Source organism: Oryza sativa, chromosome 7 (assembly GCF_034140825.1).
Source record: "Oryza sativa Japonica Group chromosome 7, ASM3414082v1".
NCBI lineage: Eukaryota > Viridiplantae > Streptophyta > Magnoliopsida > Poales > Poaceae > Oryza > Oryza sativa.
The window spans coordinates 27,560,687-27,582,930 of NC_089041.1; the positions used below are offsets into that span (position 1 = coordinate 27,560,687).

The window sequence follows — 22,244 nt, forward strand, 5'->3', positions numbered from 1 at the left end:
GTGGACAGAGCAAAACAATTGATTGGACATTAGTGGCTGCAAGGCATCAGCAGCGACAAATAAATAAATTGTAAGAGATGAATTCCCATTGACAGTTGCAGTGAATTATTGAACTGTTATTGCAGTTGAAATGCTATGAATTTATAATTTACGCATGTTGTGGCGATGACATAAGGAACAGAGAAAAAAAATGGTGGCATTAGAATCAGAATACCATTCATATTGTTACTTGTTTTTTTTTTTTTGCCGGAATGACCGAAGGAGGTCATTCAATGCAATTAAGATAGGAAGAAAATATTACAAGAAAAGTTTTACATCGACAGCTGGCTGTCGAGGAAGGATGTGCACTAGAGCACACGCCCCGAACCATGTGCCAACCGTCCAAACACACGCTACAGAGAGGGAAGCCAAGCACCGAACCGGCCATCGCTATGCGAGACCGATCGCCACCGGGCCAACAACACCATTATGACACGAAGACTCTAAAACGACGCCCTCACAAGGGTCGCGACGCCGAAAGACGCCGTCGTCATCCGTCCAAAAACTGGACAAGGTTTTCACCCAGAGTTCCTTGCCGAGGGAGGAGGGGTATCTCAACAATGCCCTCAGGATGGTTACCATGCCTGAAGGCGTAGTCACCGTTGGCCCAAAGAAATTAGGCTAAGCTTTCGCTCGAAACCCCTTACCGCCGTGGTCCATCGCCCAATCCGAATCCACCATCTAAACATCGGCGGCACATGGCTTCCACCACACCCGACCGATGCCCCTCCGCGATTAGCTTCCAGTCCTGCCAACGACAAGACTGCCACCACACCGCACCGACGCCCCACCGTCGGCCGACTTCATCGAACCACCATCCCTGAGAGCTGGCCTAGGACCCCTCCATGCCACCACCCGCCGGCCTCCTCGCCAGATCTGGCTGAAGGAGAACCTGGGACTGGGTGGCATTGCTTCGGCATCCTGAGCTTCCCCCGCTGACAAGTGACAACCTGCCGTCTCAATCCAACCTAGAAACTCCCTGCAAAGAAGGGGGGAGCTCCAGAAAGGGCGAGGGTGCCGACCAGCAACGAAGAAGACGACCCACAGCCGCCAGCTCCCTTTGCACTACCATCTGAGCCTACGCCGATGCCGGAAATGCTGCCGCTCCGGCTTCGGAGCCCCCCCACGGTCGCCGCGTCTTGGGCTGCCGGCCACTAGGCGGCCAAGCCGAGCGGCCGTCGCCGAGCCGCCGCTGCCGCACCTCCGCACCGACCTCCGTGCTGCACTTCGGCCACCGCGCCGACGCAGGCTCTACTCCGGCCGATGCGTCGACATCGTGCCACCGACACAGCCGGCGCGCCACCACCACTGGCCGCCGCGCCACCAGCCACCACATGGGCGCAAGCGACACTCCGGCTGCCGCGTCACCGACGTAGCCGGCGCGCTGACAGCCCGAGCCGCCGCCACGCCGGAGCCAGACCGACGCCCAGCCACCGCGTTGCCACCACGGGCCACCGCGCCGCCGCAGTGGCCCTGCCACGGTCGCCACGCCGTCGCTCGAGCTCGCGCCGTCGCCGCACCGACCAGATTCGGGGGTGGGAGGGCCGGATCTACCGCCTCCACACGATGCCCTGCCATCTTCGCCTCCAACCGCTGAGGTTGACGCTGTCGGCTTTGCCCCAACCTCCTCGCGCCAAGGAGGACGCCGCCGAGCTCAACTGGCCTCGCCGCCGCCTTCCCAGCTCGCCGGCGGCACGCCGGCAAGCTCCGGCGGTGGCGAGGTGGAGGAGAGGGCCGGGATGCGGCGGCGCGGGCGGCTAGGGTTTCGCCTCCCGAGCCGCCCACCCGTGTTACTTGTTAGCACGGGGTAAAAAACTGGAATGTGCATATGGCTTTAGAAAGAAACATGATTTTCGTTCGAGATGAGCAAACGTTATTTGTAATTTTACCTCATTAGTACTGTTTGTCTGCTTTTCTACTGATGATTTGTCCAAATATCATCTCTTAAGAGTGACCAATTAATGCATAATAATTGGTTAGATATAGGTGTTTAAGGTGATTGCAGTTCCTATGCCAAGTTCTAGTGCGTCCCGCTTTTGGCATCAAATTTTTTGGTAAAATCTTTGGGTTATTTTTTATACCTGGAAATTATTTGCTATCAATTAATGTGAACTCAACTGAACATCCATGAAATATACAAATCATGCGCCCATGTCAACCGTGCATGCCATGACATCTGACTCTAGTTTAGTACAGGGCCACTAAAGTCATGTACATGGCCCTATTGAGACCAAAACTATGCTGTACTGGAGCTTTCTACTAACTCAGCATTGCGATTGACCTAGTAGTAAACTAGCAACCCAAGAGCACTCCCAAGATTCCAAATCCCTAAGCAGAGCAGTCGATTTCAGTATAACCATCACTCTGTTCTTTCTGTAAGACTAAGAGTGTAAACATCAGTTACCTTGCCAAGAGGAGAGGGGGCACGGAGGAAGAGATGAGGCAAAAGGGTGATCGGATCGGGACCTGTTTGAGGAATGGCCTGGAGGGGATTCGCCGGCTCGCCCTCGCCACGTATGTCGGCTGCTCGTCTCCACCGAAGATCCTCGCCCGCCGCCCCCGCCTGGTGCCGTCGCGCCTAGCTGGTCGCCTTGTCGGCTGCTTTGGTTGCCCGCCGGAGATCGTCGCCCAGCCAGCACCGTCGCGCCTAGCAGCCTGGCAGGTTGCCGGCCGCCTCGCGTTAGTCGATCGAGGCAGCCAGGCCATTGCCGGATCGTGCGTCTGTCGGTGGGATGGACAATGAGGGCTGCTAGAGAACGGTATACCGTTCAACGGTATATCCATTACCTCTCCCCTAGACGAGATGCGTGTGTATCCACTCGACAGGACGTGCCCCCTAGACACACTATAGGGTCTAGTAGCTTGCCTGCCGGCTGGTATGGAGTTGTGCTATGTGTCAATCGCTAGCTAGCTACGGAGTAGAAGCTATGCATATGCGTCAGTATGGGACAGTGTTCCCTGGCTGTAGTCTGCACTAAAATTAATTACTCTTGTATAATGAGTTTGCTTATGGTAAAATAGTTGTTCCGTTATTTTTATTATTAAATAATTTAGATTTTTAAGCCAACCATGCACAATTATTAGTTGGCTAATTGGGCCAACTAATGATTGCTCATTTAATTTAGTTGGATCATATTAGACGAATTGTCAATATTATATCTGGTACCCATAGGTAGGTACCATAGGTACCGGAGCAAAGCTAATATCACGGGTACCAGGTACTTGGTATCTGGTACCCGTGATACCTGGTAGCCTGGACGAGGAGGAGAAGAGAGAGGATAAGGCAGCCGCGTGGTGGAGCATGGAGGCAAGACGACGGTAGCGCGGCACCTGGACCACACGTTTGAGAAAGCTCGCGTCAGCGCACTTCGTAATGTAGTTGTTGGTGGTGATACCTTCTATGCTCGGGCGATGATACTTGTAGGCACTTATGATGATATATGTCTAGTTAAAAGGGATGATAGTGATGATACGTATCAATGTATAGTTATATATACATGTACTAGTGTACATATCCATATGACTGATTTGACTGCTGCATAGGCCTCACGATCATGCATGCATGACTGGTTCACCAGCTATCACCTGCACACATGGACCCCACCCATGTAAGCCTACTTCTACCATGCAGTAGGTGTCACGCCCTAAAAATCCTAATTATATAAATTGTTGTTTAATTGGAATTTTTAGAAATTTAAATTAAAAGCCTACAAGCTAAACCCTAATAATCTAGGAAAATTTTCAACATAAAAATGAGCTAGATAAAATTTTATTAAATACTACACTTGCTCCTCTATTTTCTAGATTTTTCTGGGAATTATTTGAGCAAGGGAAGTATTTTTAATAAATGAAACAACATTTCACAAATTTTTTTTAATTAAAAAGTTCCAAAACTCCTCCTTTAAGCCGTTGGGCTGAGTTTGGCCCAACATGCCCCCTCCCCGCCCGAGCGGCCGAGCCGGCCCATTCGGCCCAGCCGACACCGCCCGCCCTCCCTCACGTGGGACACCGACATGTGGGGCCCACATGTCGGGCCCTTCTCCTACCTCCGGCCGGCCGGCCATGCCAAGCCCGAGCCGCCGCCTTGCGCCCTCAAATCCGCCCCAATCCAGCCGCCCCGAGTCCGATTGTTAGGGGGGTTTTTATCCTCTCATCCTCCTCTATCTTTACCCCCAAAAATCGAAGCAAATCGTTGAGTATCTTGCCCGAATCGAACTCGTTTTCGAGTTTATCTCCAAAACCGAGTTTTGTTTTTCTCGGATCGATTTCTTGCGGGAGGAGTCCGATCTCTTCAATCCAAGGCTTTATATAGGACCCCCTAGTCCTTCTCTTTCGTTTGCCCCATCTCCCGTGCTTTCCCGTGCCTTGTAGCGCCGCCGCCACACCACCCAACCCGCCGCCGCCGCCGGCCATCCTCCGGCCACGCCGCACCGCCGCGTCCGCCGTCGTTGCCGCCTCTCGTTGCCGCCGTTAGGTGCGCACGGGAGCGAGGAAGCTCGGCCGCCCCCTCTCCGCCGTCGCCGGCCGTCGTAGCGCCATCACCGCCGTTCAACCGAGCCGCCGCCGCCTCTTGCGTTGTCGCCGGCCGCCGTCCCTCGTTGTTGGACGCATTGGTGAGTACCATCGGGTTCGCGCCGACGTCCTCTACGCGTAGGTGTCCTCCAAAATCCCGGCCGACCACCCTAGCTCCGGCGAGGTTGCCATCCGAGCCGGCCACCATTGATGACGTCATCATGACATCATCATCTTATCCTTTTCGTTTTTTCTAATAGATTAAATCTTCAGAAAATCGTAACTAAATAACCGTAGATCCGTTTCAGGTGGTTCAAGTTGCTAAATTTTTCTAAAATCAAGATCTACATGTTAAAAATATTCACATGTACTGTTTATGCTTGTTTTTGTACTGTTTTGTTGATTTTTTGTTTAATTGCTTTAGTTTCCGACGTTCCGGAGGAGTGCGTTTCCGTTGAGGAAGGTTCCGAAGAGTTTGCGGAAGCCCAAGACAAGTCACACAGATCCCAAACAACCCTTTGAGCATGTTGAACCCGTTTAAAGCTATTATTTAATTTCAACTATGCATTATTTTCGAATGTCATCGGGTGGTGAACCTTTCCCAATTAATTAATGGCCGAAGATGATCTTATTTTCCTATGGGTTATAATTTGATTAGCATGAACCTTATATGTTGGATTGGTTCAGCTAAATGCTATATGTAAGTTTGCTTAGCCATGTTTAGAAACATTAGCTAACTAAAGGGATTAATTATAAATTATGTTACTTTATTGTTTTAATTATGGTTACATTAAATGGTAGCTCACGATGGTTAATCGTGTGATGTTAATTGATTGATAATTAAAACCTGGTTAAGGTGGGTTGTGAGCATATGGTTTTGATGGTTGTGCTCATGACAATTAAGGACCGGTTCGCGAGCTACTGTTGTGAAACATTTATCGTGCCAACCACAAGCCAGCGTGGGCAACGGCTTTATCTTTTGTATAGCATGATTCATTATAGTGCGCCAGACTGAGAAGCGGCGAGAAGTCCACGGGGGTCGCTGGGGAGTCCATGCCTTGTTTATAAGGGGGTGATTATGATCCAGGAAAGGTGCGCTGTAATGGATTATGTTGTGCAAGGGGTATTGTCACAACTCCTTTCCGAGGTACCGTGGTGGTATTGAGGCACATGGTGACATGATGTGGGGTTGTGTCTTGTGGGTACAGTGGTACACCTCTGATCAGAGTAAAACTATTCGAATAGCCGTACCCGCGGTTATGGGTGAGTTGAGCAATGTTTTTCGTGATTAGTTTCACACTACTCATCAATGTTAATAATGTGATAATTAATTTGACTCCTGGTTTGGAATGGATAATTCCTGGTTTGGAGGTTTGATCTGTACGACCGGGGTTGGTTGTTCAGGTTTGGTTGGGCCTGAGTGGCATGGGTGTGCTGTTCAGTGTTGATTAATATTGATGATTAATTACTCTATTGTTTTACTACTCTTAAATCTTTGCTAAATGCTGTTTTTGCAAATGAGCCTATATTATGCCATCCTTTGGTATCCTTGTGCACTTGCATACTTGCTGTGTAGCTTGTTGAGTATGTCATATGCTCATTCTTGCAATATTCAATCATCAGAAGAGGAGTATTTCAGCGAAGGTGATGATCTGTGTCGCGACCGGGAAAATTGCCTTTTCCCGAACGCTAGTGTATTAATCCCCGTCCCAGGAAAAGCCGGGGTACACCACACAAACATGATATAAAAGACACATCTTTATTATATCGATAATATTTACATTATTACAAAGGCACTTCAGGCCTGACAAGCAAAAATAAACAGCAGCGGACTAGCGGCCTACGGCTCCATCTTCACAGGCGCTCAACTGGGGTATAAGCCAAGACTCCACCTAAGACTTCTTCTCCAAAGCTTCTCTTACTGAAGGGGGGAGAAAGATAGAGCAAGAATGAGTACAACCACAGTACTCAGCAAGCCACACCGGAGGTGCATGATTAATGCAAGGGAAGTACAAGGGAATAATAATATAGGGATTAAGTTTTGCAGTAAACCGCATTTAAAAATCACTTAGTTGCCCAAAGCCATTTTGTAAAGACGATCCTAGAGCTACACAGTGTTATTAAACAAGGCCGTGAACCCTCACGAACCTGCCTTAACCCAAGGCCTACGATGATTTGGACCGAACTGGCAACCCGACCCTGGGTCCCAGCTCGTCCCAAGCCAACCCAGGCCAACCATTCCATATTTTAGTTGTTGAGCAAATTTTAAGAATTAAAACACTGACTTGGGTACATTGCTCGGCTTGCCCATATCCGAGGGCTCGGCTATTCGAATAGATTTACTCTGATCAGAGGTGTACATCTTTACCCACAAGACACATCTTTACTCCGCATTCCATGGCCTTGGAACCCGTCGTAAAGATGTGACATAGTTTCCAACCCATCCTAGCCTTAGACAAGAGTACCGACCCAATCCTACCTACGGCCGGGATACCCGGGACAGGCAGGCAGAACTGAGCCCCTAGCATTGGGCACCAACCCTCCGCCGTATGACATCTCGACTACCGGGCCGCAGCTCGTGTAGCCTTCATTTGCCCTGGAGAATGTCCATCGACGCCCGACTTCATCCATCTCCAATCCGTGTACTTTTGTTTATGACTAGACTGAGCCACAAACTAAGCCTTACCCATTAGACATGTGGAAGTACGGTAGTGCTTTGCAACAGAGGCCCGAGCTTTAGTCCTTATAGTGGCCGGGGTGCTACTTCCCCTAACTGGCATGCACCCAAACCCCACCGAAAACAGGTTTTAGGGGTTTTGAAAGAGAAAGAGAGGTGTATGTCCAATTCCACCATAATCCAACAATTCCATAGTGTCCAAATGATATGAGAATTCCCAAAGTCTAAAATTATAAAACCACCTAATGTTGCCTAATTAAACAGCGAAGCATCTACCTAAATTTATACTAGTGGAACCATGAATAGAGTACCCACTAGTTAGGGTTTTATTTATTCTAGGGTGAACAAGGTAATAATAATAACAATAACAATAATAAGGTCATAACAAAGGTAATTGGGCATGGCTAGATAAAACAGTGATAACGCGGGAATTTAAATAAAGCGGTAATGCAATAATTTAAATCAACATAATTTTACAAACTGGGATTCAATATGTTCAAGGATGATGTGACTTGCCTTGCTCAGAGAGAACGGCTTTCCGAACCTTCGGCGACGACCACGAACCACGCTTCGGGAACCTCCGGAACGACGAAAGCTACGCGAAGCACACAAGCAAAGCTACAAGCCTATAAAGAAGCAATAACAACACATAAAAAGAAAGCACAGGGTTCTTTAGGTTATAACAAACATTAGGAGACTTGAACGGGTCGATTCAGAGTTCGTATGACCAAGATATGATCATCCGAAGTTTAATGCTGTTATATGGAGATTTGCGGATTATTGTAATTAGGTTTTGCAACTATAAAACATGTGTAAGCGCTAGCCTGGAAAAGACAGGAAGGCTGCGCCGTTGACATGCGGACCCCACATGTCAACCTAAAGGACCGCGGTAGACCGAGTGCACAGAGACGGTCCACGGGTCGACGGAAGCGGATCCCGTGTGTCAACCGAGGCGAGTGGCCAACAAACGGACTCCACTAGACACCACACGGCCTGCACACGTGGAAACCACGCGGCTACCGAGCGGGCACACTAACACGGACACTACACGGTCACCACCCGCACACGTGAACGACTACCGACACCGGTACACGGGTACCGGGGCCGACAACCGCACAACGGGCACGGGCGACACCGAAAGGACGAGGACGGGGCAGCGAGGGAGAGGGAACCTTACCACCACGCGACGAGGCGTGGGAACGACAACGACGAACGGGCGCGGCGGAGACAGACGGGCACAACGGAGACGAACGGCGAGGGGACGGCTTCGGCGGCGATCCTTGGGCGAAGGCGAGCTGCGGCCGGCACGAGGCTTGACGACGCGGAGCCGAGGACGAACACGAGGACGGGGCTGCAGCGGCTCGCTTGACGAACGCGGACGACGGACGAGAACGGCTCGACGGAGGGACGAACGCCACGACGACCGGGAACGACGAGAGGACGACGACGACGACGACGACCGGGACCGGCGAGGAGGCGACGAGGACAGCCGGCAGCGGCTGCACGGGGACGAGGACGACGAGGACCACGCCGCTACGATGCCGACGACGGAGGCGGCGCCGCGAGACGACGAGCCGGGCGAGAGGGAACGGGATGATGACGACGAACACCGGCGGGGTTCGGTCGAAGGGGAGGCGAGGCCGAGGACGACGTCGCGACTGCGATGCCGAAGATGGTGGTGGAGGTGGCCGACCGGTACACGGCGAGGAGGGACGGGCGGCCGAACAACTCCGGCGAGGCGGACGGAGAGGTTCGCGGCGACGTTCCGGCGAAACCGAGGGCAGGCCGGGGTGGAGGGCGATGCGGCGTCGCCGAGGGAGGAGACGGCGACGTCGGCCGACGCTCTGGCGCGGCGACCGGGGCAGCCGGAGGAGATGTCGACGAGGAGGAAGGTGAGGCCGGCGCGGGCGACGGCGTTCCGGCGAAATTCGGGCGAGGAGGAGGTGATGCCGGGGAAGAAGGCGATGCCGCGGTGTCGAAGGAGGAGACGGCGGCGTCGATCGGCGCACCGGCGATGAACAGCAGCCGGCTGGAGGGAGTACAGTGGCACCAATGCCACTGGTTGCCGGCGGGGGCACCGTTCCGGCGAGTTTCCGGCGAGGAGACGGTAAGGCCGGTGAAGGGGACGGTGTTGCAGAGCCGAGGGAGGCGACGGCACGGCCGGACGATGCTCCGGTGAGGAGGGAGAGGTGGCTGGAGGCCGGCCGGCGTCGGAGAGGGAGAAGGAGAAGGCGGGGAGAGGTGATACGACCACGGGGAGGCTCGGGAAGGGGCTAAAACGATAGAACGAAGGATGAGGATCCCATTTTATAGGATGGGGGAGAGAGCCGGCCACGGGAGGAGCGGGAACGGCGACGGGAATGGCGGCCGGCGGCAAAGGAAGGCGGCCGGACTTGGCGCGGCCGTTCCCGGCGATTGGGGGCACCATTCAAGGGGAAATTAAGGGGGAATTGAAGAGGAGGGAAAGGGGATTAATTCCCCCTAATTAATTTTGGAATTAACCGAGTGAATCAAGCGGATTTGAGGGAGGATTGGCGCTAGGGTTCGCACGGGGAGAGGGAAGCCGGGCGGCGGCTGGAGGAAGAAGGCGACGGCGGCCTGACGCGTGGGCCCCACGCGGGGCGCGCGGTCAGCGCGCGCACGTGCGCGCTCGGGCGGGAGGGCGCCGCTCGAGTTGGGCCGGGCGGCCGGCCCAGGAGGGGGGGGGGAGGGGTAGGCGGCTTGGGCTGGGCGGCTGGGCCGAGGCAGGCCGGGAGGAAGGAGGGGGGGAAGGGAGCTGGGCCGAGAGGGGAGGAGGCCCAAGAGGAGGGAGAGAAGGAGAGGGAGAGAAAGAGAGGGAGGAGGGAAGGACTTCGGGCTGGGCTTGGCCCAAAGGAGGAAGAGGAGGGATTTTTAGTTTTTCTTTTTAATAAACTTTGATCAAGGTTGTTGTTGCTTAATAATTATTTCCGGTGCTCTGAAAATTCAAGTAAAATTTGAGGGCTCTTTTTAGACCAAGGAGAATTTAACAAAAATTCTCCGGGCCACATTGGAATTTTTCTTGCACGTATTTTAGTGTTTGCCAATTTCTTTTCGAATTTTAATTAATTCTATTATTCCTTTTAGCGAATGAATTTTATTTCGGGATGAATTTATCAGGACGTGACAAATCCACCCCCCTTACAAGAATCTCGTCCCCGAGATTCGAGGAGGCTAGCAAGAAGATAGGTTGGGCGGTCTTCTCTTCTTGTCTGACTTCTTCCGCTCCGTCTTCTATAACAAACTTGCCTAGCAAAACTTCTCCACTCTGGACTGCTTGGCTCAATCTCCTGTTGCAGATGGAATCTTCTCTTCACCTGACTTTTCCCTGGTTGTACCTCTAGTTGACTTCGACTGGATTATGGCACTTGAAGATGGGACTTTCGTTCCAGAACTTCTCATAATTCATATCTTTGGCGTCAACCTCATACAAGTTACCCACTTCATGTCATGCGTCGAGATCAGCTCGTCATTACTAAGATACCATGCTTGTCATCATTTAGCATTCAAAGTATTCCTTTACACATTCAGCCCTGACGTATTCTTTTTAGATTTCTCTTATCAATCACCTTTCGACCTACTTCTTGGTTCGATAATAAACACCTTTGCTGGTATCTTCTATCAATCACCTCTTAAACTTTGTCCACCAGGTACTCTTCACTCCGAGAGTTGTGGATGCTTCTGGTGACGATGAGGTCCTTTGGCTTGCTGCCTTTCAGTGAAACCTTGAAGTGTTTTGCCGAAAGCTATACTAACTGTCGTTGCCTTTGATCCGAAAAGGACTCATCTGTAACCCTTAGTCCAAACAAATGTCTCTTTGGTTAATCACTTGATTTTTCTTTTCCATCCTCAGGTTGGTTATTAGCTCGAGGTTAGAATATAGTTCCTCTGGCGCGATACCCTAGGTCTCCTTTGTCAGTAAACAATTATACACATGATCACATATCCGCATCTTCCAAAAGAATCCTCTTAGAACTTGTTTTTATTACCAATTTCTCCCATATTACATGAATACAAGGCACTGTCTTAAACAAAAAGGGAAGGTGCTTAACATCGGTACATTGTTTCCTCTATGGGTTAGAATTAATATGAGGCCTCACAGGTACGGCGTTTGCTCCAGTGACCACAAGACGAGTGACCTGTCTTCTTCTTGCATAATGGCCGGAGTGATGGCGCAGGTTACGCTTCGGCTGTGGACAATCTCTAGAGAAATGACCTGGTTCTTTGCAGTTGTAACAAATCAACGTCTTCTTTGCTGAGTTGTCCGTCTGGGAACGATCGTTCTGATTAGGAGTTGGAATTGGTGGTTGGAAATCCTTGCTAACATCGGCATCAGTGGTGCCATTATTGCTATCACCATTGGAGTCTTTCTCAGTGTCGAAATTGCTAAGGTTGTCATTCTGGGTGCCTTCATTGATACTATCGTCGATATCTTGGTGAATGATGTTGACATTGTACGCTTGATCTAAGTGGTCATGAATGGGGCAAGAACCATGGTTGTTGGTGGTATCATCAGCATTAGTATTGCTATTGTTGTTGTCTGCATTGCGTTCATCTTCTTGGGGCAGGAACTCTGGATACACAACAGAAGATCCGGTGATCTGAAGTGGCTCAGTGCGCTGTCTTTGGTTACCACCTGGAAATACTGGGTTGTTAACCATCCTTCTCTTGCAATTCGTCATCCGATTATGCTCACTTTCGAGTTGCATGGCTTTGTCCACAAGTTTCTCAAAATCTTCATAATCCTCTAGAAGTAGTTGCACTGCGAGCTCATCTTTTAACCCCTGGAGAAACTTCTCTTGTTTGTCTTCGCCCGTTTCCACATCTTCTGGTGCATAGTGAGCCAAACGATAGAACCCGTGCAGGTACTCTGCGACGGTCAAATCTCCTTGCTTCAGGTAGCGAAACTCTCGTTTTCTTAGTGTGATCATTCCCGAGGGAACATGTGATCTCCTGAATACAGATGAAAACTCGTTCCAGGTGGTGGTATGTCCTTCTGGCTGTGATGCTTCGTAGTTATCCCACCACTCTGAAGCCGGTCCAACCAGCTGATGAGTTGCGAAGCCAACCCGCTCCTGGTCGGTGCACTGAATCAACCCTAGCTTCTTCTCGATGGTGCGCAACCACTCACTGGCTTCCATAGGATCGACGGCAATGGCAAAGGTTGGAGGCTCAGTTTTGAGAAATTCTGATAACTTGCACTGTTGCTGGACTGTAGGCACTTGAACGTTGGTTGCCCCTGCTGGGTTGTTCCAATTCTGTAATAGTTGAAAGGCTGTTGCCAACATGTTGGTTTGGTTAACCACAACTTGGATTAGCTCTGGTGAGGTTGCGTTGGTGCTTCTCTCATTCCCATTGGCTTGGGTTCTTGAGTCATCGGATCCATCATTCCCATAGCCTTGGTTACCAGGATTATCCATCTGTCACAAGGTAGAGGTTGAGAGGGGAAGCATACAAGGAAAGAATAGACCAGAACTAGGGACAAGACCTTAAAGGAACTAACTCTTTTCAATGATGTGTTGTTTGTTTCACTTATTCTGCAAGTTGATTAAGCAAACAACCTAGCATGGTTACATCACAACCCACTGATGCAAACCACGCGCTACACACACAAGCAAGGAAACACACGACAAACGAAACACTAGAGGGTGGCTTAGGTTCTGCGACGGGTTCTCGAAGATCTTCACTCCTGCTTCACATCTGGCTTCACTGCTTCCTCCACTTCGCTAGCGGATCCTGCAGTCTTCCGGAGCTTCGGCAAACAACTGGCGATGTCCTCTTCTTCACTGACCTGACCATCTAGTACTAGTTGAAATCCGAAGAAGGAAGAAGGGAGTAAACCTTTTGCAAATAGCATTAGGGGAAGGAGAAAAAGGAACTTTCGCAAATAATTTTTATTTATAAAATATGTCCTTGGGTTTTATCCACTTGGCTTATCCTACAGTCGAGATGGCTCTGATACCAGCTTGTCGCGACCGGGAAAATTGCCTTTTCCCGAACGCTAGTGTATTAATCCCCGTCCCAGGAAAAGCCGGGGTACACCACACAAACATGATATAAAAGACACATCTTTATTATATCGATAATATTTACATTATTACAAAGGCACTTCAGGCCTGACAAGCAAAAATAAACAGCAGCGGACTAGCGGCCTACGGCTCCATCTTCACAGGCGCTCAACTGGGGTATAAGCCAAGACTCCACCTAAGACTTCTTCTCCAAAGCTTCTCTTACTGAAGGGGGGAGAAAGATAGAGCAAGAATGAGTACAACCACAGTACTCAGCAAGCCACACCGGAGGTGCATGATTAATGCAAGGGAAGTACAAGGGAATAATAATATAGGGATTAAGTTTTGCAGTAAACCGCATTTAAAAATCACTTAGTTGCCCAAAGCCATTTTGTAAAGACGATCCTAGAGCTACACAGTGTTATTAAACAAGGCCGTGAACCCTCACGAACCTGCCTTAACCCAAGGCCTACGATGATTTGGACCGAACTGGCAACCCGACCCTGGGTCCCAGCTCGTCCCAAGCCAACCCAGGCCAACCATTCCATATTTTAGTTGTTGAGCAAATTTTAAGAATTAAAACACTGACTTGGGTACATTGCTCGGCTTGCCCATATCCGAGGGCTCGGCTATTCGAATAGATTTACTCTGATCAGAGGTGTACATCTTTACCCACAAGACACATCTTTACTCCGCATTCCATGGCCTTGGAACCCGTCGTAAAGATGTGACATAGTTTCCAACCCATCCTAGCCTTAGACAAGAGTACCGACCCAATCCTACCTACGGCCGGGATACCCGGGACAGGCAGGCAGAACTGAGCCCCTAGCATTGGGCACCAACCCTCCGCCGTATGACATCTCGACTACCGGGCCGCAGCTCGTGTAGCCTTCATTTGCCCTGGAGAATGTCCATCGACGCCCGACTTCATCCATCTCCAATCCGTGTACTTTTGTTTATGACTAGACTGAGCCACAAACTAAGCCTTACCCATTAGACATGTGGAAGTACGGTAGTGCTTTGCAACAGAGGCCCGAGCTTTAGTCCTTATAGTGGCCGGGGTGCTACTTCCCCTAACTGGCATGCACCCAAACCCCACCGAAAACAGGTTTTAGGGGTTTTGAAAGAGAAAGAGAGGTGTATGTCCAATTCCACCATAATCCAACAATTCCATAGTGTCCAAATGATATGAGAATTCCCAAAGTCTAAAATTATAAAACCACCTAATGTTGCCTAATTAAACAGCGAAGCATCTACCTAAATTTATACTAGTGGAACCATGAATAGAGTACCCACTAGTTAGGGTTTTATTTATTCTAGGGTGAACAAGGTAATAATAATAACAATAACAATAATAAGGTCATAACAAAGGTAATTGGGCATGGCTAGATAAAACAGTGATAACGCGGGAATTTAAATAAAGCGGTAATGCAATAATTTAAATCAACATAATTTTACAAACTGGGATTCAATATGTTCAAGGATGATGTGACTTGCCTTGCTCAGAGAGAACGGCTTTCCGAACCTTCGGCGACGACCACGAACCACGCTTCGGGAACCTCCGGAACGACGAAAGCTACGCGAAGCACACAAGCAAAGCTACAAGCCTATAAAGAAGCAATAACAACACATAAAAAGAAAGCACAGGGTTCTTTAGGTTATAACAAACATTAGGAGACTTGAACGGGTCGATTCAGAGTTCGTATGACCAAGATATGATCATCCGAAGTTTAATGCTGTTATATGGAGATTTGCGGATTATTGTAATTAGGTTTTGCAACTATAAAACATGTGTAAGCGCTAGCCTGGAAAAGACAGGAAGGCTGCGCCGTTGACATGCGGACCCCACATGTCAACCTAAAGGACCGCGGTAGACCGAGTGCACAGAGACGGTCCACGGGTCGACGGAAGCGGATCCCGTGTGTCAACCGAGGCGAGTGGCCAACAAACGGACTCCACTAGACACCACACGGCCTGCACACGTGGAAACCACGCGGCTACCGAGCGGGCACACTAACACGGACACTACACGGTCACCACCCGCACACGTGAACGACTACCGACACCGGTACACGGGTACCGGGGCCGACAACCGCACAACGGGCACGGGCGACACCGAAAGGACGAGGACGGGGCAGCGAGGGAGAGGGAACCTTACCACCACGCGACGAGGCGTGGGAACGACAACGACGAACGGGCGCGGCGGAGACAGACGGGCACAACGGAGACGAACGGCGAGGGGACGGCTTCGGCGGCGATCCTTGGGCGAAGGCGAGCTGCGGCCGGCACGAGGCTTGACGACGCGGAGCCGAGGACGAACACGAGGACGGGGCTGCAGCGGCTCGCTTGACGAACGCGGACGACGGACGAGAACGGCTCGACGGAGGGACGAACGCCACGACGACCGGGAACGACGAGAGGACGACGACGACGACGACGACCGGGACCGGCGAGGAGGCGACGAGGACAGCCGGCAGCGGCTGCACGGGGACGAGGACGACGAGGACCACGCCGCTACGATGCCGACGACGGAGGCGGCGCCGCGAGACGACGAGCCGGGCGAGAGGGAACGGGATGATGACGACGAACACCGGCGGGGTTCGGTCGAAGGGGAGGCGAGGCCGAGGACGACGTCGCGACTGCGATGCCGAAGATGGTGGTGGAGGTGGCCGACCGGTACACGGCGAGGAGGGACGGGCGGCCGAACAACTCCGGCGAGGCGGACGGAGAGGTTCGCGGCGACGTTCCGGCGAAACCGAGGGCAGGCCGGGGTGGAGGGCGATGCGGCGTCGCCGAGGGAGGAGACGGCGACGTCGGCCGACGCTCTGGCGCGGCGACCGGGGCAGCCGGAGGAGATGTCGACGAGGAGGAAGGTGAGGCCGGCGCGGGCGACGGCGTTCCGGCGAAATTCGGGCGAGGAGGAGGTGATGCCGGGGAAGAAGGCGATGCCGCGGTGTCGAAGGAGGAGACGGCGGCGTCGATCGGCGCACCGGCGATGAACAGCAGCCGGCTGGAGGGAGTACAGTGGCACCAATGCCACTGGTTGCCGGCGGGGGCACCGTTCCGGCGAGTTTCCGGCGAGGAGACGGTAAGGCCGGTGAAGGGGACGGTGTTGCAGAGCCGAGGGAGGCGACGGCACGGCCGGACGATGCTCCGGTGAGGAGGGAGAGGTGGCTGGAGGCCGGCCGGCGTCGGAGAGGGAGAAGGAGAAGGCGGGGAGAGGTGATACGACCACGGGGAGGCTCGGGAAGGGGCTAAAACGATAGAACGAAGGATGAGGATCCCATTTTATAGGATGGGGGAGAGAGCCGGCCACGGGAGGAGCGGGAACGGCGACGGGAATGGCGGCCGGCGGCAAAGGAAGGCGGCCGGACTTGGCGCGGCCGTTCCCGGCGATTGGGGGCACCATTCAAGGGGAAATTAAGGGGGAATTGAAGAGGAGGGAAAGGGGATTAATTCCCCCTAATTAATTTTGGAATTAACCGAGTGAATCAAGCGGATTTGAGGGAGGATTGGCGCTAGGGTTCGCACGGGGAGAGGGAAGCCGGGCGGCGGCTGGAGGAAGAAGGCGACGGCGGCCTGACGCGTGGGCCCCACGCGGGGCGCGCGGTCAGCGCGCGCACGTGCGCGCTCGGGCGGGAGGGCGCCGCTCGAGTTGGGCCGGGCGGCCGGCCCAGGAGGGGGGGGGGGAGGGGTAGGCGGCTTGGGCTGGGCGGCTGGGCCGAGGCAGGCCGGGAGGAAGGAGGGGGGGAAGGGAGCTGGGCCGAGAGGGGAGGAGGCCCAAGAGGAGGGAGAGAAGGAGAGGGAGAGAAAGAGAGGGAGGAGGGAAGGACTTCGGGCTGGGCTTGGCCCAAAGGAGGAAGAGGAGGGATTTTTAGTTTTTCTTTTTAATAAACTTTGATCAAGGTTGTTGTTGCTTAATAATTATTTCCGGTGCTCTGAAAATTCAAGTAAAATTTGAGGGCTCTTTTTAGACCAAGGAGAATTTAACAAAAATTCTCCGGGCCACATTGGAATTTTTCTTGCACGTATTTTAGTGTTTGCCAATTTCTTTTCGAATTTTAATTAATTCTATTATTCCTTTTAGCGAATGAATTTTATTTCGGGATGAATTTATCAGGACGTGACAATCTGAAGGATTGAGCTTGTTCTGGTTAAGATGCCTGTGGAGTGGAGTCGCCATAGCTGTTCCGTAGTTTGTTATAGTTTTATTTTTTTTTCCGCTGCGTAGAAGGTTATTCTTTGAGAGGAACTATCTACCTCTGTAATAATTTGTTTGCAAATATTAAATAGTTATTTATTTGTACTCTATTATCAATTTGTTATTGTGTGCCTCGGTTGATTCCTGGACGAGGGTTTAACACACATGTAAGCGCTTGGAATTTTGGATAGAAATTCCGGGCGTGACAAGTTGGTATCAGAGCCACCTTGACCTTAGGATAAGCCAAATGGTAAACCTTAAGTAGCCTTCAAAATATTTTGAAAAAAATAGAACTGTTCTTCTCTATTCTCTTATAAATTAATTAAGTTGGCAGCACATGCAAGGTTATGCACAAAATTAATTTAATTCATTTTCTTTTCTTTTAAAAGCAAAAAGTTGTTCTTTTCAAAATGTTTCTTATTTCACTTTATTAAATTTCGTTGATTAGTCGGCACTGTACATCTATTATGGTATTGATACAATCATGATAGCACTAGTACTACTCATCCTTTTTATGGTGACACTGTACCGTGCTTATAATAGATCATAAGTATTTTAGTTTTACTTTAGTTATTTGTCAAAAAAAAAATTATTTGTCTCTGTCCAAAAAGTTAAATGCTAAAAATATATTTATATAATGGCTTAGTACGTGTCTTTTCTTTTATTTTTCTTCCTCTTTGGTCAAATCAGTTAAGTCTAGATGGTGCAGCTAACTTAAAAAAAAATATGCATTAATTCCTCTCTTCTATGTTTCTTTAGATGCCGCCCCATTCACCGAGAAATTTGATCAAGGTGTTAGGATTCGTCAGGGAGCTGAGGTTGATGGCTTTTGAGGTAGGCTATGAAGTTGCTCCTGAGTATCGCCGGATTTCCCATGACCCCAACGAGGAGAAGTGTCGTGTTCGTGTGACGTTGGCTAGTGATCGTGAAGACCTTCCGTCCATTAAGTTCGAAGCTGGAGGAAGATCGTACAGCCATGCTTGTCAAGAAGCAGCTTTGGTGGCCATTGGAGAGTTGCGTCAACGTTTTGAAGAAGAGTTGGATTCATCAGCTTTCTAGTATCATCCTCACAAGCCTCATGGTCAAGACTATGGAACCTATACCTGTCCTGATGGTGAAGAGAGTGCCACTCTGATGCATGCGGTGCATATGCTTAGTGCTATGGATGCAGTAAGTGTGGAGCGAGACAAAGCAGCTCATGACAGGGAAAACTGGAATCGAGGCAAGATTTGCAAGTTGGAGAGCAAGGTGTACCGTCTCCAGAAGGAATTAGCTGAACTTAAAGGAGAAACGCCGCCGCCAACCCCCAAGCTTCGCCTCACCGCAAGAAAGAGAACCTGTCCGCCACCTCGTCTCTAGTTAGCTTCGAAGATTCGCGTGATGGGTGAAGTTGTGCCCGATCGTGCTGAACCTGTCATCGACATCGTAAGTGATGAGGAAGAAGAGGAAGACCCTGAAGAAAGAGAGCCAGCTACTCCAGAGGAAGAAGATCCATCGCTTCGTTCCGACGCAAGGCGGGATTAGTCGCTTAGTTAGGTCGTTGCCGTAGTTCGCTGTGTTAGATTGCTTGTTTAAGTTTGCTTGTGAGTGTGTGGGTTTTAGTTGTTGCTTACATCATTGGTGGGATGTAACAGCATGAGTCTAGTTCTTTTGCTTGTCAGAGTGTAAGATAGTTGGTGAGATAGTGTTAATGCAACTTAAATGTAAGCATACACAGTTAAGAGCAATATAAAATTTAAATTAATTAAATAACTCCGTTCTGAGGGTGTCTCTCTGTCGTTCTTTCCTGTTGTCTCTGCTTATCGTCAGATGGTGAACACGCGCACCGGAAGTGGAAGTGGAGCTGCTAACAATGGAGGAGATCCCACGCTAGCTCAGATTCTGGCCCAACAAACACAACTGATCAATCTGTTAGTGCAGCAGGCACAGAATCAGCAGGCAAACAATCAGAACCAGAATCCACCCCCACCTCCCCAAAACAAGCTGGCAGATTTCTTACGTGTGAGACCCCCTACCTTTTCAAGCACCACCAATCCAGTAGAAGCAGGAGATTGGCTGCATGCGGTGGAGAAGAAGTTGGATTTGATCCAGTGTACTGAGCAGGAGAAAGTTTCTTTTGCTTCGCATCAATTGCATGGTCCTGCTGCTGAATGGTGGGATCATTTTCGCCAAGGCAGGGCTGAAGGAGAGCCTATTACTTGGCAGGAATTCACGGCCGCTTTCAAGAAGACACACATACCAACGGGTGTTGTAGCTCTAAAGAAGAGAGAATTTAGAGCACTCAACCAGGGATCTCGTTCGGTCACCGAGTACCTCCACGATTTCAACCGTTTAGCTCGTTATGCTCCGGAAGATATTCGCACCGATGAAGAGCGTCAGGAGAAGTTCTTAGAGGGACTAAATGATGAGTTGTCTTATGCCTTGATGTCTACGGATTTCCGGGATTTCCAGCAGCTGGTGGACAAGGCGATTCGTCAGGAAGACAAGTATAACCGGATGGAGCAGAAGAAGCGCAGGGCTGCCCAATTCAAGGCACAACAGGGCAGTAACCAGAGGCCGCGTCTCGTTACGGGACCTCAAGCTCCATCGTACCCTCAAGGAGGATCTTCATCAGTTGTCCGCCCCCAACGCCAGTTCTACGACAACAATACTGGTAATCGTGGCAATGACAACCGCAACATGGTTGCTCGTCCTGCAGCAACTCCAGCTCAGAACCAGCCCGTCAGGAAGGAACAGGGAAGCAAGCCAGGGGTGTGCTTCAATTATGGTGATCCAGGACATTATGCTGATAAGTGTCCTAAGCCTCGGCGCGTGAAGAACGCTCCAGCCCCGAACAACTCCAATGCTCCAGCACCGAAGGCACGTGTTAATCATGTTGCAGCAGCAGAAGCTCAGAATGCACCAGATGTGGTTTTGGGTACGTTTCCTGTTAACTCTATACCCGCATCTGTGCTTTTTGATTCCGGTGCTACACATTCCTTTTTGTCTAAAAGTTTTGCGAGCAATCATGGGATGGAAGTTATTAGTCTTGGGAGACCTTTACTAGTTAATACCCCAGGCAATCAAGTATCTTCGACACAGTATTGTCCTTCCGCTACTATAGAAATAGAAGAAGTTCCTTTCCCATCCTCGCTTATCTTGCTAGAATCCAAAGATCTAGATGTTATCTTAGGGATGGACTGGTTATCTCGTCACAGAGGAGTTATAGATTGTGCTAACCGTAAGGTGACTTTAACCAGTAGCAATGGGGAAACCGTTTCTTTCTTTGTGTCCTCTCCTAAATATCATGGTGTGTTTTTAAACCAAGTTGCTCTACAAGAGATCCCCATAGTACAAGACTACCCAGACGTGTTTCCCGAGGATTTGCTAGGTATGCCACCTAAGAGAGACATAGAGTTTCGGATAGACTTGGTACCTGGAACCAACCCTATCCATAAGAGACCATACAGAATGGCAGCTAATGAGTTAGCTGAGGTGAAGAGACAGGTGGATGATTTGCTTCAGAAAGGATACATCAGACCCAGTACCTCGCCATGGGGAGCACCAGTCATCTTTGTGGAGAAGAAAGATCATACTCAGAGAATGTGCGTGGATTATCGAGCGTTGAATGAGGTTACTATCAAGAATAAGTACCCTCTACCCAGAATTGATGACCTGTTTGATCAACTGGAAGGTGCTACAGTTTTCTCCAAGATAGATCTCCGTTCTGGATATCATCAACTTCGAATCCGTGAGGAAGATATACCAAAGACCGCCTTCACAACTCGGTATGGTTTGTTCGAATGTACCGTTATGTCATTTGGACTCACTAATGCCCCAGCCTTTTTCATGAATCTGATGAACAAGGTGTTTATGGAATATCTAGATAAGTTTGTCGTGGTGTTTATTGATGACATTCTTATTTACTCCAAGACGAAAGAAGAACATGAAGAGCATCTTCGTCTAGCTTTAGAGAAACTACGTGAGCATCAGCTTTATGCCAAGTTCAGTAAATGTGAATTTTGGTTGTCCGAAGTGAAGTTTCTTGGTCATGTCATCTCATCTGGAGGAGTGGCAGTAGATCCAAGCAATGTGGAGTCAGTGTTAAGTTGGAAGCAACCCAAGACGGTTTCAGAAATTCGTAGTTTCCTTGGACTTGCGGGGTATTACCGCAGGTTTATTGAGAACTTTTCAAAGATCGCCAGACCAATGACTCGTCTGCTTCAGAAGGAAGTGAAGTACAAGTGGACAGAGGATTGTGAACAAAGTTTCCAAGAACTGAAGAAAAGGCTAGTGACTGCGCCGGTGTTAATTTTGCCTGATTCGAGGAAAGGTTTCCAAGTGTATTGTGATGCATCCCGACTCGGTTTGGGTTGTGTGTTGATGCAAGAAGGAAAGGTGGTTGCCTATGCATCTAGGCAATTACGTCCTCATGAGAATAACTACCCAACGCATGACCTAGAGTTGGCAGCTGTGGTGCATGCATTGAAGATTTGGCGTCATTATCTTTTCGGTAACCGTACAGAGATGTATACGGATCATAAAAGTTTGAAGTACATTTTCACTCAACCTGATTTGAACATGCGTCAGCGAAGATGGTTAGAGTTGATTAAAGATTATGATATGGAAATCCACTATCACCCAGGGAAAGCAAATGTTGTAGCCGATGCTCTTAGCAGGAAAAGCTACTGTAATATGTCAGAAGGTCGACATTTACCTTGGGAGTTATGCCAAGAATTTGAGAAGTTAAACTTGGATATAGTCAGCAAAGGTTTTGTGGCTACTTTAGAAGCTCAACCTACTCTGTTTG

The 22,244-nt window shown here is 50.1% G+C and overlaps 2 protein-coding genes and 1 long non-coding RNA gene across 3 annotated transcripts; all 3 read right to left on the reverse strand.

Annotated features, from left to right (window-relative positions):
• Positions 1-222: 222 nt before the first annotated feature.
• LOC112939732 (uncharacterized) lies at positions 223-2,790 on the reverse strand. Its single transcript, XR_010742708.1, has 2 exons — positions 2,506-2,790; positions 223-2,412 (listed from the first exon to the last, which is right to left on the reverse strand). It is a non-coding gene; the product is annotated as an uncharacterized lncRNA (long non-coding RNA).
• A 4,833-nt stretch (positions 2,791-7,623) lies between these two features.
• LOC136357374 (uncharacterized) lies at positions 7,624-9,778 on the reverse strand. Its single transcript, XM_066312609.1, has 2 exons — positions 8,406-9,778; positions 7,624-7,854 (listed from the first exon to the last, which is right to left on the reverse strand). The coding sequence occupies exons 1-2, from the start codon at positions 9,654-9,656 to the stop codon at positions 7,750-7,752; spliced, it is 1,356 nt and encodes a 451-aa protein (XP_066168706.1). The 5' UTR covers positions 9,657-9,778; the 3' UTR covers positions 7,624-7,749.
• Positions 9,779-14,628: 4,850 nt separating this feature from the next.
• Positions 14,629-16,785, reverse strand: LOC136357179 (uncharacterized). Its single transcript, XM_066312141.1, has 2 exons — positions 15,413-16,785; positions 14,629-14,861 (listed from the first exon to the last, which is right to left on the reverse strand). The coding sequence occupies exons 1-2, from the start codon at positions 16,661-16,663 to the stop codon at positions 14,757-14,759; spliced, it is 1,356 nt and encodes a 451-aa protein (XP_066168238.1). The 5' UTR covers positions 16,664-16,785; the 3' UTR covers positions 14,629-14,756.
• Positions 16,786-22,244: the final 5,459 nt, after the last annotated feature.

Bases quoted from the DNA above. Each gene is read 5' to 3' on its own strand.
- LOC136357374 (XM_066312609.1), bottom strand. From the start codon at position 9,656: ATGGTGCCCCCAATCGCCGGGAACGGCCGCGCCAAGTCCGGCCGCCTT. The intron at 7,855-8,405 runs GTAAGGTTCCCT...GCTTCTTTATAG, and splicing joins CCACGCCTCGTCGCGTGGTG to GCTTGTAGCTTTGCTTGTGT.
- LOC136357179 (XM_066312141.1), bottom strand. From the start codon at position 16,663: ATGGTGCCCCCAATCGCCGGGAACGGCCGCGCCAAGTCCGGCCGCCTT. The intron at 14,862-15,412 runs GTAAGGTTCCCT...GCTTCTTTATAG, and splicing joins CCACGCCTCGTCGCGTGGTG to GCTTGTAGCTTTGCTTGTGT.